At 64.4% G+C, this 13683-nt stretch overlaps 1 protein-coding gene across 1 annotated transcript; it reads left to right on the forward strand.

Annotated features, from left to right (window-relative positions):
- The first annotated feature begins 307 nt into the window (after window positions 1-307).
- Window positions 308-10179, forward strand: CRELD2 (cysteine rich with EGF like domains 2). Its single transcript, XM_060025849.1, has 10 exons — window positions 308-578; window positions 898-980; window positions 1519-1629; window positions 1922-2013; window positions 2713-2889; window positions 5864-5959; window positions 6882-6965; window positions 7977-8072; window positions 8496-8642; window positions 9907-10179. Exons 1-10 carry the CDS (start codon window positions 456-458, stop codon window positions 9954-9956), a joined length of 1059 nt encoding a protein of 352 aa, XP_059881832.1. The 5' UTR covers window positions 308-455; the 3' UTR covers window positions 9957-10179.
- The last annotated feature ends 3504 nt before the right edge of the window (window positions 10180-13683 follow it).

Raw genomic sequence — 13683 nt, forward strand, 5'->3', positions numbered from 1 at the left:
GCGGAAACCGAGAATAGAGGCGACGCCCTTGCCCGAACCTAACATGGCCACTAAACCCCGGCTGCCGTCGCGGCGGGCGCCCTCTCTGACCGGAGTAAAGATGGCCGCCGCGGGCGGTGCAGGCGAGAGGCGGGCGCGAGGGGTGGGCTCGGGTCTCCACGCCCCCTGTGCCCAACCTTCCCGGCGGGACGCTGACCCGGGGCCTTCCTATTGGTCGCCTCTCGTGGCGAGCCCGGATTGGGCCACATGGGGACGGGGTGGGCCCAGCCGACCAATAGCGATGGAAGGGCTGGCGCGGGGCGGGGCCCCGGCCGGCGCCGTCAAGTAGCCCCGGGAACGGCCGGCTCTTCGGAGCCGGTGGGCGGCCGGAGGCCGGAGCGCTCGGCCGGTTCCCGCTGGACCTCGGCCAGTGCCCGTGCGGCCGCGTTCCGCAGCGCTGTCCACGTCGGCCAGCCATGCGCCCGCCGGCCCCGGCCGTGCTGGGGCTGCTGCTTCTGACGCTGCTGTCGCCCGGCGAGGCCACCAAGAAGCCGACGCCCTGCAAGCGATGCCGGGAGCTGGTGGACAAGTTCAACCAGGTGGGCCGATCACCCCGCGGGGACACGAGGCCAGGGGTCTGGCCGGGGTCGCCCCGCCGTGGACCAGGGTCACCCCACCATGGACTAGGGCTGTCCCGCCATCTACTGGGGTTACCCCCTCCGTGAACTGTGGTCACCACACCAGGGACCCAGGGTTGCCCCACCATGGACTGGGCCATCCCACCATGGATCTGGGGTCATTCCACCATGGACTGGGTCACCCCACCATGAACTGTGGTCACCCCACCATAGACCGGTCACCCCACCATGGACGGGGTGAGGCAGCAGTGCTGAGCTCTGTGCGGCCATCTCCCCGCAGGGAATGGTGGACACAGCAAAGAAGAACTTTGGTGGTGGAAACACGGCTTGGGAGGAAAAGACGCTGTCCAAGTATGAATTCAGGTGGGCGCCCTGCTCTTACTGGCCCAGCGCCTGCCTTTGGTGCCTGACGTGTTCCTGGGAGCGTTGACAGACACAGAGCGTCTCTTGGGGCTTGTCACCTGTCCTTGCCCGGGGCTGGCACGCTGGCTCCTGGCTGGCCTTTTGGCTCGCACACTTGTCCCACTCGCCCTCCACTCGGCAGACACGGTGGTTTCTTAAAAACATAGGTGGCGTAGATCCCTCCTGCCCCCCCACCCCGAGCCCCGGCCTCCTCCGGCCCCATTGCAGGGCTTCCCCTGGCACACCCCACACCCGAAGTCCCACCGTGAGGACGGACAGGCCTCCCTGACCAGCCCCACCCTCCATGTTTAGTTCTCTGCCTGGCACTGACTACCCCCGGCCCCAGTTGGGTGTTTGCTGAGGGTCTTTTTCCACTGAAGCGCCACTGTAGTCGTGGCCTGGCCGCAGGTGGGGCCTCGGGACATCCCTGGGGAGTGGACGCTGACCACTGAGGTGCCCCTTGCCCCGGCCTCGCCGTGCTGACGGCCTTGTGTTTCAGCGAGGTCCGCCTGCTGGAGATCATGGAGGGCCTGTGTGGGACCAGCGACTTCGAGTGCAACCAGCTGCTGGAGGAGCACGAGGGGCTCCTGGAGACCTGGTGGCTGCGGCTGTGAGTGCCTGCGTCCCCGGGGACCAGTGCCAGCGACTCCTGGCTTTTGAAATGATGTCAGGTTTAAAAAGCTACAAAAACAGTAGGGGTTTCTTCCGTACCCATGTTCCCATCCTTTATCACCAAAGTGCGACCCTCCAGACGAGGGTGTCAGCTGGAAGAGTCTTTTGGCGCCCAGACCCTCGTCTCCCAGATCCCACGATCCTCAGAAGCACGTTACATGTTCAACTGTGTTTCTGTTTTGAGGAAATCTGCCGCGTGAGATTTACTGAACACTCTTAAAAATCCTCAGGAAGAAGAAGTATCCTGACTTATTTGAATGGTTTTGTGTGAAAACACTGAAAGTTTGTTGTGCTCCAGGAACTTATGGGCCAGACTGCCTGGGTGAGTTTTCTGCGGGGACTCGTGAGCGTCCTGTGTGTTTCCGGTTAGCCCTGTCGTGATTCCCGGCTGGGCAGGAGCTCGGGTGGGAACGTGGGCCCTGTGCAGCCTCCTCCCAGCTGCAGAGATCTTCGCCTCTGGGTGTCTGGTCCCAAGTATGCTCCTAATTCAGGGCTCCACAGACCCCTGGTCGCCCACCTGGGTGCCGCCCTCTGGGTGCGGGGAGGTGTCCATAAGCAGCGAAGCCCGTGTGAGAGGCCGGGGCCAGGGGCGTCCAGCCTCCGGGGGTGAAGAGACTGAGTGAAGCCATGGCCGCCGCCCAGGCGTCACCAGAATGTTCACGTGGATCAACTGGGCAAGGGGCATGATGCCGGCGCTCAGGCCCCACCCTGGCCGAGGCTGCCCCTGCCTGTCCCGCCGGTGTGGCGTCACAGCACGGGCCCTCACTGTCCCATCCTTGGCCCCCGTGTCCCGCGTGAGGCGAGCCGACGCGTCCTCCAGACCCCTCGCCAGCGTGGGGCTCCTGCGCTCCCAGACAGAAGGGCTGAAGCGGGACGCAGAGAGCTGCCAGCGTGGGGCTCCTGCTCCCAGACAGAAGGGCTGAAGCGAGACGCAGAGAGCTGCCAGCGCGGGGCTCCTGTGCTCCCAGACAGAAGGGCTGAAGCGAGGGGTGCGCTCTGAGCGGGCTCGGGGTCCCCGCAGCGTGCCAGGGCGGGTCCGAGCGGCCCTGCAGCGGGAACGGTCACTGCAGCGGAGATGGCAGCAGACAGGGCGACGGGTCATGCCAGTGCCACCCGGGGTACCGGGGACCGCTGTGCGCCGACTGCATGGACGGCTACTTCAACTCACTGAGGAATGAGACGCACAGCATCTGCTCAGGTACCCAGAGCTGCCTGTGTAGATGGGAGGGGGACCCGGTGACCGCTGACCCAGGCTTCTGGGAGCTGAGGGGGAAGGCGTGGGCCCTTGTACGACGTAAGAAGGGACATGACAGGACCAGCAGCCAGGAATGGTCTCGCTTCCTGTCTCCAAACAAGCCCCAGGAGGGACGTGTGAGTTGCTTACCCGCGATGTCCTTCTGGAGAAGGGCTCGGAGGGTGGACGTGTGAGTTGCTTACCCGCGATGTCCTTCTGGAGAAGGGCTCGGAGGGTGGACGTGTGAGTTGCTTACCCGCGATGTCCTTCTGGAGAAGGGCTCGGAGGGTGGACGTGTGAGTTGCTTACCCGCGATGTCCTTCTGGAGAAGGGCTCGGAGGGTGGACGTGTGAGTTGCTTACCCGCGATGTCCTTCTGGAGAAGGGCTCGGAGGGTGGACGTGTGAGTTGCTTACCCGCGATGTCCTTCTGGAGAAGGGCTCGGAGGGTGGACGTGTGAGTTGCTTACCCGCGATGTCCTTCTGGAGAAGGGCTCGGAGGGTGGACGTGTGAGTTGCTTACCCGCGATGTCCTTCTGGAGAAGGGCTCGGAGGGTGGACGTGTGAGTTGCTTACCCGCGATGTCCTTCTGGAGAAGGGCTCGGAGGGTGGACGTGTGAGTTGCTTACCCGCGATGTCCTTCTGGAGAAGGGCTCGGAGGGTGGACGTGTGAGTTGCTTACCCGCGATGTCCTTCTGGAGAAGGGCTCGGAGGGTGGACGTGTGAGTTGCTTACCCGCGATGTCCTTCTGGAGAAGGGCTCGGAGGGTGGACGTGTGAGTTGCTTACCCGCGATGTCCTTCTGGAGAAGGGCTCGGAGGGTGGACGTGTGAGTTGCTTACCCGCGATGTCCTTCTGGAGAAGGGCTCGGAGGGTGGACGTGTGAGTTGCTTACCCGCGATGTCCTTCTGGAGAAGGGCTCGGAGGGTGGACGTGTGAGTTGCTTACCCGCGATGTCCTTCTGGAGAAGGGCTCGGAGGGTGGACGTGTGAGTTGCTTACCCGCGATGTCCTTCTGGAGAAGGGCTCGGAGGGTGGACGTGTGAGTTGCTTACCCGCGATGTCCTTCTGGAGAAGGGCTCGGAGGGTGGACGTGTGAGTTGCTTACCCGCGATGTCCTTCTGGAGAAGGGCTCGGAGGGTGGACGTGTGAGTTGCTTACCCGCGATGTCCTTCTGGAGAAGGGCTCGGAGGGTGGACGTGTGAGTTGCTTACCCGCGATGTCCTTCTGGAGAAGGGCTCGGAGGGTGGACGTGTGAGTTGCTTACCCGCGATGTCCTTCTGGAGAAGGGCTCGGAGGGTGGACGTGTGAGTTGCTTACCCGCGATGTCCTTCTGGAGAAGGGCTCGGAGGGTGGACGTGTGAGTTGCTTACCCGCGATGTCCTTCTGGAGAAGGGCTCGGAGGGTGGACGTGTGAGTTGCTTACCCGCGATGTCCTTCTGGAGAAGGGCTCGGAGGGTGGACGTGTGAGTTGCTTACCCGCGATGTCCTTCTGGAGAAGGGCTCGGAGGGTGGACGTGTGAGTTGCTTACCCGCGATGTCCTTCTGGAGAAGGGCTCGGAGGGTGGACGTGTGAGTTGCTTACCCGCGATGTCCTTCTGGAGAAGGGCTCGGAGGGTGGACGTGTGAGTTGCTTACCCGCGATGTCCTTCTGGAGAAGGGCTCGGAGGGTGGACGTGTGAGTTGCTTACCCGCGATGTCCTTCTGGAGAAGGGCTCGGAGGGTGGACGTGTGAGTTGCTTACCCGCGATGTCCTTCTGGAGAAGGGCTCGGAGGGTGGACGTGTGAGTTGCTTACCCGCGATGTCCACCTCCAGCTGTGTGACGTCCACGCTGGTCCCGGGGCCCCGGACCTGCACCCGGGGTGTTGGCCCAAGCTTGCTCTCCCCGCGGCTGTCCCAGCAGGAGGCTCGGGTGTCCTTGGGCGCAACTCGGGGATCAGAGGCTGGTGTCCCCGCTGTCACTCAGGCTTAGGGTCTCGGAGTGAGCAGAGGCAGGCCGAGTCTGGCCACGTCAGGGCACCAGCAGGGTGGGGAGGTGGCCCAGGTGAGAACCGGGACAGCGGAGGCCACGCAGTGTGACCTCCTGGCCCCAGGTCCCTGTGTAGAGGACGTGCCGTCTTGGTCACCCTGGTGTCGGGTAAGGTGGGCTCTCCCACCTGGGTCTTCAGAGGTGCCCTGGCTGTCGTTCTGGGCGCCCCCGTGAGTTCTGAGATGGGCCGTCGGGTTGCACGGGTGGAGCCTTCTCGGCTGTGATGGGCATGCTTCTCCCTTCTGGTTGGGGAGGCCCATGCCCTGCTCGTGAGGCTGCGTCAGCCCAGGATGGCGTCCTCTGACGGGGTGTAGATGTGCAAGTCCAGGGAGGAAGCCATGAGGCGCACCCTGTCTCGATGTGTTTTCTCGTTGGTTGTCACTGATGTACAGGAAGACCTTTTGGGCGTCAGCAGTCGTGTTGAATTCTCCCGTCAGGGTTGGCGGTGAGGCTGCACTCCCTTGGGCATCCCCGTGGAGAATGTGCTGGGTGCCTGGGAGGCCAGCCTCTCCGATTCCTACCCCCAGGCCTTTCCCGGGCCCAGAACGTCCGCGCGTGTTGGCGGGCGGCATGCACACACCCACCTGGGTGTGGGCTCCAGCATTTGGGAGGCTACCTCTGCCAGGTTACGAGCAGTTCCTCTGGAGTCCTCGTTTGCCGAGAATTTTATCACCCCTGGGCGTGGAAATCCCCGTGTGCTCTCTTCTCTCGTTAAGTTCAGGGATGTTGTGAATCACACGAGTTTCTCTGTCGTTGAACGTATCTTGCTCCACTGGGATTTTTTGCTGGTTTGCGGTTTTTGTTTTCACCCTATGAATGTCAGCTCCTAATTTCCGAAACGCCCTTTGCATCGAGTTCACTCCTGAGACGGGATCCCCACGTACTGATGGCCATCCCCCCTCTGCCTTCCAGCCTGTGACGAGTCCTGCAAGACGTGCACAGGCCCTACCAACAGAGACTGCGGCCAGTGCGAAGTGGGCTGGGCGCGGGAGGACGACACCTGCGTAGGTGAGGCTGGCGGCTGCCCTCCCCCACCCCTTCCCCCTACTCTCTCGTGGCGTGTGCACAGCCCCCAGCTACCCTCAGGACACCCCACTCCTGCCCCCTGCCCCCTCTGACCCGTGGGGACGCGGCCTCCGACGTTCCAGGCTGTACTGTACCAGCCGCGGCGTGGAGGCTGGGCCTGCCTGCCTGTGGGCTGGTTGCTGTACATGAACCCTCTGTGGCCTGGACTCTGGGCTGGGAAGGTGGCCCCTGTCCCCCGTCCTTGCCATCAGGTGGCCCCGGTGGTCCTGTTGGCTCAGGGCCCAGGAGGGAAGCCTGGGACTTAGGCCCAATCGTGTGTCCTCGGGCCCTGGTTTCATAAAAGAGACAGACGTGGGGTGGGGGGCTCTGGCCGGCAAGTGGACACTGCAGGGCGTGGGCAGCCTCTGACTGTGGTGGACTCTGCACGGCCCCTCGGTCTAGAGGCCCTAGCCGTGGCGCGTGGCTCTCCCTGTCCACCGTGCCCAGCCAGCTGGGGCCCCGCCTGTTGCCGGGGTGTCTTCTCCTCGAGCTGCAGCCCTACAGCCCGGCCGCCAGCATCTCGGCCCTGCCCGAGTGCACGCAGGCCCAGGTGCTGGCGGGGGCGGTGGGAGGCGTGAGGCCTCCCGCCAGGGCCTCGGTTTTGGTCTCATTCTCACAGCTGCTCAGCTGCAGGCAAGTCGGGGGCCTCACGTCCCGCATTGGACGGGGAGGGTGGGGCCCCCCCAGCGCCCCGGCCCCGCCTTGGAGCTTCACCGAGGCCCCGGGGAAGCACTCACGGGTCAGCCGCTGGTCCCACCTGCACGCGGAGGCCCCCGAGGATGACTGACCGTGTGTCCCCCACGGCGGTCCCTCTGGCCAGCGGTCGGGGCGCGGCTGCCGCCCACAGCTGTGCCGTCCTCTCCAGATGTGGACGAATGCGCGGAAGAGCCGGCCCCCTGCGAGGAGCAGCAATATTGCGAGAACCTCAACGGCTCGTTCGTGTGCCAGGGTGAGCGCGCCGCCCGGCCTGCCCGCTGCAGCACTCCTTCCCCCGAGATGTTCGCGGCGTGTCTGCAGGACCGCTGTATGCGCTGCCTACTTAAACACTGAAGGTGGCAACACAAGTGATAGATGTTTCCTGAAGAAGAATCAGAGAATTCAGATAAGTTGAGAAGAGTTGACCAGCATCCAGTCCCTGGGGAGGGCCCCTGGCAGGCCGGTCGAAGCAGCGCTGGTCTGAGCGGCGCCTTGCTACCTGTCTGTTTTTCATTCAACGGTACCGTGACCGCCTTTGCACGTCACATTTCTGTACATCGTGGTAATTATTTTGGAGCACGCTGTTATTTCACAGTTTCTTCAACAATCTGTATCTTTGAATATTTGTCATACACGGTTTCCCACAGTCACAAACTTTGAAGACCCCCGTAGGTAAAGCTTTTTACATTCTTCATTATTTTCTTTGGATGAGTTTCCGAGTCGGTCAGTTCAAGGGAATGTGGATTTTAGGGCCACCCAGCCCCCAAAAGGTTGAAAGGTGGTGCCGATTCCTCGCCTTCCCCCCCACGTGCCCCCTCACCGTGTCCGCGGCCATGCCGTCCTGTCCCCATGTTTGTGGACACACAGCTTCAATGAGATGCCCCCAAAGCATCACACGTTCTCTGCCATTGTTGGCACCAAGCTCCTAGCAGTGTCACAGCTGGAGGCGGGTTTTGTTTGAGAGAAGACGCTGCCCCCCATCCTTCCCGTGACAGAGGTCATGGAAGGGCCCCATGCCTGCTGCTCCCGCAGCCCGGCCTGCACCGAGGTCCCTCAGCAACACAGGACCAATGGTCAATCGGTCAATCGCAGCTAGTGCGCACTTTGCCTCAAGCGCACGCTGTCTGCTCCCCAACGCCCCCAGGATGGGGACACTGGGCTCTCCCGGCCGCAGAGCCTCCACCATCTCGTGTGTGGTTTCAGGTCACACTTTGCCCACAGGATGGGGGTCTCATGTCGTCATCTCCTCCCCTCTTGTTTCCAGAATGTGATTCCACCTGCGTGGGCTGCACAGGGAAGGGTCCTGGACAGTGTAAAGAGTGCCTCCCCGGCTACTCGAAAGAGAGCGGCCAGTGCGCAGGTCAGTGGGCGCATCTGCGTTCAACTCGGGGGCGGGAACCTTCCCAGAGGCCATGCGCGCTGGTGGGGACGGGACCCTGGGCTGCAGACGCTGATTCTCACGCGCCCATGGGGGTGGGGGCTGAGCAAGGGCCTGCAGGCTCCGTCTGGGCGTCCACCTCGACAGTCGAGCCCGGCTGGAATCCGGCTGGAGAACCACCGGGCTCCCGCCCTCACGTTTGCCTGGACCGTCTCTTCTTCCCGCCCCCGACGGCCTGGCTCTGGGGCTCCTGTTAAATCCTCCCCTCTGTCTCCTTTCTCTAATGGGATGGTTCCGTCTCTGCGCTTTCTGTGTGTGAGGGAATCATGACGTGTGCATCCCTCGATCCCCGGTGTGCATGTTTGCTGAACGAAGTCACCTGGTCAGTGGAATGTGTTTATTTAGACATTGACGAGTGCTCGCTGGCGGAGAAGCCCTGTCTGAGGAGGAACGAAAACTGCTACAACACACCCGGGAGCTTCGTCTGCGTGTGCCCCGAGGGCTTCGAGGAGGCCGAGGACATCTGTGTGCAGACGGGGCCGGCGGGGGCCGGTGAGTGACCGCTCACCCCACGGCCACCCTCTGCCCTCTGCCCTCTGCCCTCGGCCGCGGGGCCTCGGTGCGCTGCCACCTGTCCCCAAGTTAAGAAATTTACACAAAAAGTGGCCCTGGGATGATGGGAGCCGGGTTCCTGGAAGGCAAGAGCGTAAAGTCCTCTACGGGGACGAAGCCCCGGGGGACTCCCTCTTGTATGGACGGAGGGAGACGCAAAGGAAGGTCAGCAGACGGGCCGCCAGCTGAGCAGGCCCCGGGTCCGCCTGAGACAGACGTGCAGGGAGGCGGCGGGAGGGGCAGACGGCTCCACGGGGGCTCCTGGGAGCCGTTTCAAAGCGCCACAGACCCGGCGGCTTCAACCCCAGAGGCGCGATGTCTCCCAGTCCTGGGGGCTGGATGTCTGAGATCAAGGTGTCGGCAGGGCTGCCTCCCCCTGAAGCCTGTCGGGGAGCATCCTTCCTGCCTCTTCTGGCTCTGGTGGCTGTCACTCTTGGCGTTCCTGGGCTGGCAGCTGCGTCCCTCCAGCCTCTGCCTCTGTTTGTCACATGGCCTTCTCCCTGGAGCCTGTGTCCGAAGTTCCCTCTACTTATAGGGACACCAGCCATTGGGTCAGGGCCCACCCCAGTGAGTTCTTAACCTGCTCACCTGCAGGGACTCTATTTCCAAGTAGGGTCACGTTCACAGGCACCGGGGATTAGGATGCCAACCTGTCTTTTGGGGGGACACAGTTCTTCCCACAGTCATCTCATACAAGTTCTAGAACAACACGGAGAACAGGAAAGAAGCCACGTTAAAAAAGACAATGGCTCAGAGTTTTCCCAAAGCAGTAAGACTTGGGAGGTTCCAGAAGCTCCCTGGGTCCCGGCAGGATAAAGAGAAGCTAATGCACACGTAGACGCCCTGTAGGAACCGAGGGGCCTGACGGTCAGCGAGGGCCGCGGAGGGGCCGCAGCCGCAGCCGCACACTGTCTGTCCCCACACATCACGCAGGCTGTTGTCTCGTCCCAGCTGGTTCTGGGGGCACCCCATCGGCTCCCATCGCCCGTCTCTCCCACAGTGGTGTGGCGGCTCTGGGGTGCCGTCGGGACACCCCAGCCGTGGGGTGCTTGGGGCTGCTGCATCCAGAGGGAGCCTGGCGCCACCCCACGGCCATGGGCAGCGTGTCCACGCGTTACCACGGCCCCAGCGCCCGCCTCGTGCCCGCGTCCTCAGGACCTTTCGTGCTAGGATTTTACGGACCGATCTGTTTGTTTTCTGACAGAAGTCACGGAAGCAAGCCCAACACAGCCGCCGTCCCGGGAAGATTTATGATGTGCATCCAGGTCAGAAGTCACACCCGCCCTTTAAATTATCCAGACTGTCGTCCTGGACGTGGCCCTTCATGTCACACCGTCGCTCCAGGGGAAGCTGCTTTCATTGAAAGGGCTGATGCCTATTTGACCCTTAAAGCTGCATTTCTTGGTTGTTCTTAAACAGATTTGTATATTTTGATACCGTTCTTTATAATAAAATTGGCCACTGAAGGTAGTTGGGCAGACAACAGGTGTGCGTTTGTCTCCTTGGAAGCGTGTGGACCTTTAGAACGGAGTTTGCCCCGTCCTGCTGGAGCCCCCAGGCCTGCGGGGGTTTTTGAGGCAGCACAGCCAGGCTGTCCCCAAGGGGCTCCTGCCACCACCCCCCAGGCTTGCAAGCACCATCAGAACCTTAACTGGGTGAGTTTCAGGGCCCCACCTTTGGGCCGCTAGAGTGTTGCCAGGGACCCTGGGGGCTAAGCTGGAGAAAAAGTCAGTCGTGAGCCCCAGGGCCAGGTCGTCACGTGGGAAGAAGGCTGCATGGACCCCCCGCAGCCCAGCCCAGCCCGTTCCCACCAGTCTGTGTGGCGGTCAGACCGCGGCTTCCGCCCCAGCCCCCCAGGGCTGCCCCCCAGTGAATGCCCAGTGGCCACCACCCCACCCACTCCCCTCGCTCATGCTCCCCCAGCCCCTCTGGCCTCCTGTCCCCCCCTTCCCAGCCAGGCCTCACGTCATCCCTGTAAACGTCTCCCACTGTCCTGGCGCCAGTGGCCATCCACCTGTCCCCGTGCTGCACCTGTGCTCTCCGAGCCCGAGCTGGGCCCTCTCACCTGGGCACTGGGACAGGGCACCTGCAGGTGGGACTCTGCCCCAGGGGTCCCTGCTGGCCGCACCCCGGTGCGCCTCGGGCTCTCCCCGGCCTCTCGTCTCTGCCATGGCAGGGGTGGAGCTTCCAGTGCCAGGCCCGGGGGGGGGGGCCCGAACCCCTAGAGGGGGCGTGGAGTCCAGTGGGCTCAGCCAGGCCAACGAGCAGCACGGGCTGCAGGCTGCTGTCGTCTGGTCCAGGCCTGGGGGTCCACACTGGGGGATGGCCAGTCATCAAGCTGCCACAGTCCTCTCGGAGATGGACATGGCGGTGCCGGCTGAGGGGCAGGGCACATGGGAGGGCGCGGCCACCAGCGGGGGTGATGGGGGTGACGGCCGCGTGTGGAGGGCAGCGAGGGGCCAGGCGGAGATGAGGGGACGGGGGTCCCTGGGGAGCCTGCAGTTTGGGGGCTTCCAGGAAGCCGTGTGGGCTGGGGCCCTGCGGATGGATGTCAGGTGGGTGTGGCCAGGTGCGGTGGAGGTGCTGACCAGTGGGTGGACGAGAAGAGGGAGGCTTCTGGCCTGGGGCGCCTCAGGGAGGCGCGGCTAGAAGGCTCCCAGGAGGTGGAGAGAGGGGAAGCCTTCCCTGTCAGCTGGGGGCGGGGGCAGCTCCAGGCCAGGGCGGGTGGTCCCTGCCCGGCTCAGGTCCTGCACGCGGGGCCCAGGCTCAGGTGCGGGTGGGGCCTTGTGACTGCACTGGGGAACTGACCCCCTCTCCAGCTGGAACCGGATGGCCCCCGTCCTCACTGCAGGCCCTGGGACCGAGCGCACGGTCCCTGGGTGGCACTGTCCCCCCACACACGGTGGGGTCACCTGGGTGGCTGCCCTCCCCCCACCGGAGCTCTGTGGGTGCCATTGCCCCCTGCCCCCTACAGGTGGCATCAGTAGGTGTCCTGAGGGGGCCGGAGAGTCACTTGGCAGTGGGGAGGGGGTGGGCCCCGCTGCTTTGGACACTCGAAAGCTGGCCCCGGCCTGAGCCCTGCGGCTGGCTCCCCTGCGACCACTACGCTGACCCATGGGGCCCGAGGGGTCCCCTGCCCGGCCCCTACGCTGCCTTCCTGCTGGTAGACCACCTCCACCATTGGGCACTATTGGCCCTGGGTGGCTTGAAGAGGGATGAGGCCACAGCCCAGGGGGCTCCCTTGGCCCTCACGTCGTTCTGCTCTGGGACCCCCGCTCAGGCCCCCCAACCCTGCCCCTGCCCCACTAGGGCAGCGCAAGTCAGGCTGAGCTGGTTCCTTGACAGCGCCGTGCACGGTCCCCCCCCCCAGAGCCTTTGCACTTTTGTCCCTCCTGCTGGGGACACGTGGGAGGGCCCTGCTCCTACCGCTCCCTCCCTCCAGGGGGTCCCTGCTCAGCTGTCACCCTCAGAGGTCGGCCCTAGCCCCTTGCCCACATTGCACCCTTCTGTGAGCCCCCACCGCTCCCCAGGGCCGTGTCTCTGCACCCAGCAGGGGATCCTGGCCCCCTCTGAGCCCGAGGTCTGGAGTCAATGGTGGAACATCCCGTCTCGGCTTTCTCATCTGTAAACGGGAGGATATTCCCAGCCCAGGAGCTGGGCCGGACAAAGCGGAGGTGGGTGCCTCGGCTCGGGCAGGGAGGGGGACTCGCTCCCAGCAGGGCCGCACCAGGCCGGGCTAGGGGCTCAGGATGCAGGCAGGGTCCCGGGACTACCGTGGCTGGGGGTCCACGTGCAAGGGTGTGGGGATGTGGGCGCGGGGGCTTGAACGATGCTGTCCTTTCAGAGGCTTTGGCTCCGCCTGGGGCGGGGCGGGGGTGTGACTTGGCGGTGACCCCTGCCCAAGTCCTGCGTCCTCCCCTCTGGCCAAGCAGATGGACAGGTCCGGCCCCCTCGGTGGATCAGCCACTGGGCCCGGGCCCGGAGGGGCGGGTGCGGCCAGCAGGTGGCGCTGTGGGACCACCCCGGGCCCCTCGCTCTGGACGGCCGGGGGGTGGGGTGCTAGCCCTGGGCCAGGAGATCCCGGGAGTAGAAGGAAGCGGGGCTGGGGCGGGGCTGGGACAGAGCCGAAACGTCACACTGGAGCCTCAGAGGCACCCCCGCCCCGGGAGCCCGGACCCCTGGCCGCTGGAGTGACCCGGTTCCAGGAAGGGCCGCGCCTCTGCTCCCTCACCCCACCTCGGGTGCTGCCCAGGGACGGGAATGGACGGGGCTGCCGGGGCAGTGAGTCACAGCGCCCTCCACGGTCCCACACTGCAGGGACCCCTCCGCACACCTCCTCAGGGTCACGGCATGCAATGCCGTCCTGCCAGTCAGGGTCAAGGACCGTGCCCCGGTGGCAGTTCTGCTCGCCCACGGGGCCCTGCACGAGGTTCCTGGCAGCCCATAGGGGGCACTCTGCCGCGGCCCTTGAGGGAGCCAGGACCTCGGCTCTGCGGGCCCTGGAGGCCCAGACTCCCGGGGCTGCTCCCACCCGCCCGCGGCACCTGGGCCCAGGTGCGCACCATATGCAGGTCCTGGGGTGGCTTCCCTCCCCACAGAGCATGGCCGTCCACCTGGTCTTCAGCAGGCTGTTGTGCACCCCGTGGGTTAGGAGCTTCTGGAAGTGTGGTGCCTGAGTGCCCGTGGTCCCAGCCCAGCCCGGTCCTGGCTTTGCTGTGAAGTGGGTCCCTTGGTCTGACGTGGGAGCCTGTGTCACAGGATCAAACGCTTTGGAAGCCAGCAGTTCTCAATGGGTGGCGCCGGGGACATAGGCCATGCCTGGGGACACTCGTCTCACGGGGGTAACGGGGTTTCTGGCTCAAGCGGGTAGAGACCAGGGATCCTGCTCGGCACTGGCCAGAGCCCAGGACACCCAGCCCCAAGCGTCGGCCTCTGGGGAGACGACGGCCGCAGCCCGTGGCCAGGTGCCCCCTCTCCCAGG

Source organism: Delphinus delphis, chromosome 11, assembly GCF_949987515.2.
Source record: "Delphinus delphis chromosome 11, mDelDel1.2, whole genome shotgun sequence".
NCBI classification, from domain to species: Eukaryota; Metazoa; Chordata; class Mammalia; order Artiodactyla; family Delphinidae; genus Delphinus; species Delphinus delphis.

What these genes read in the sequence shown, in the direction of transcription:
- CRELD2 (XM_060025849.1), top strand. Translation starts at nt 456, where the DNA reads ATGCGCCCGCCGGCCCCGGCCGTGCTGGGGCTGCTGCTTCTGACGCTG. An exon ending in AGAGAGCGGCCAGTGCGCAG is followed by an intron (nt 8,073 to 8,495) that starts GTCAGTGGGCGC and finishes GTGTTTATTTAG; the next exon opens with ACATTGACGAGTGCTCGCTG. An exon ending in GACGGGGCCGGCGGGGGCCG is followed by an intron (nt 8,643 to 9,906) that starts GTGAGTGACCGC and finishes GTTTTCTGACAG; the next exon opens with AAGTCACGGAAGCAAGCCCA.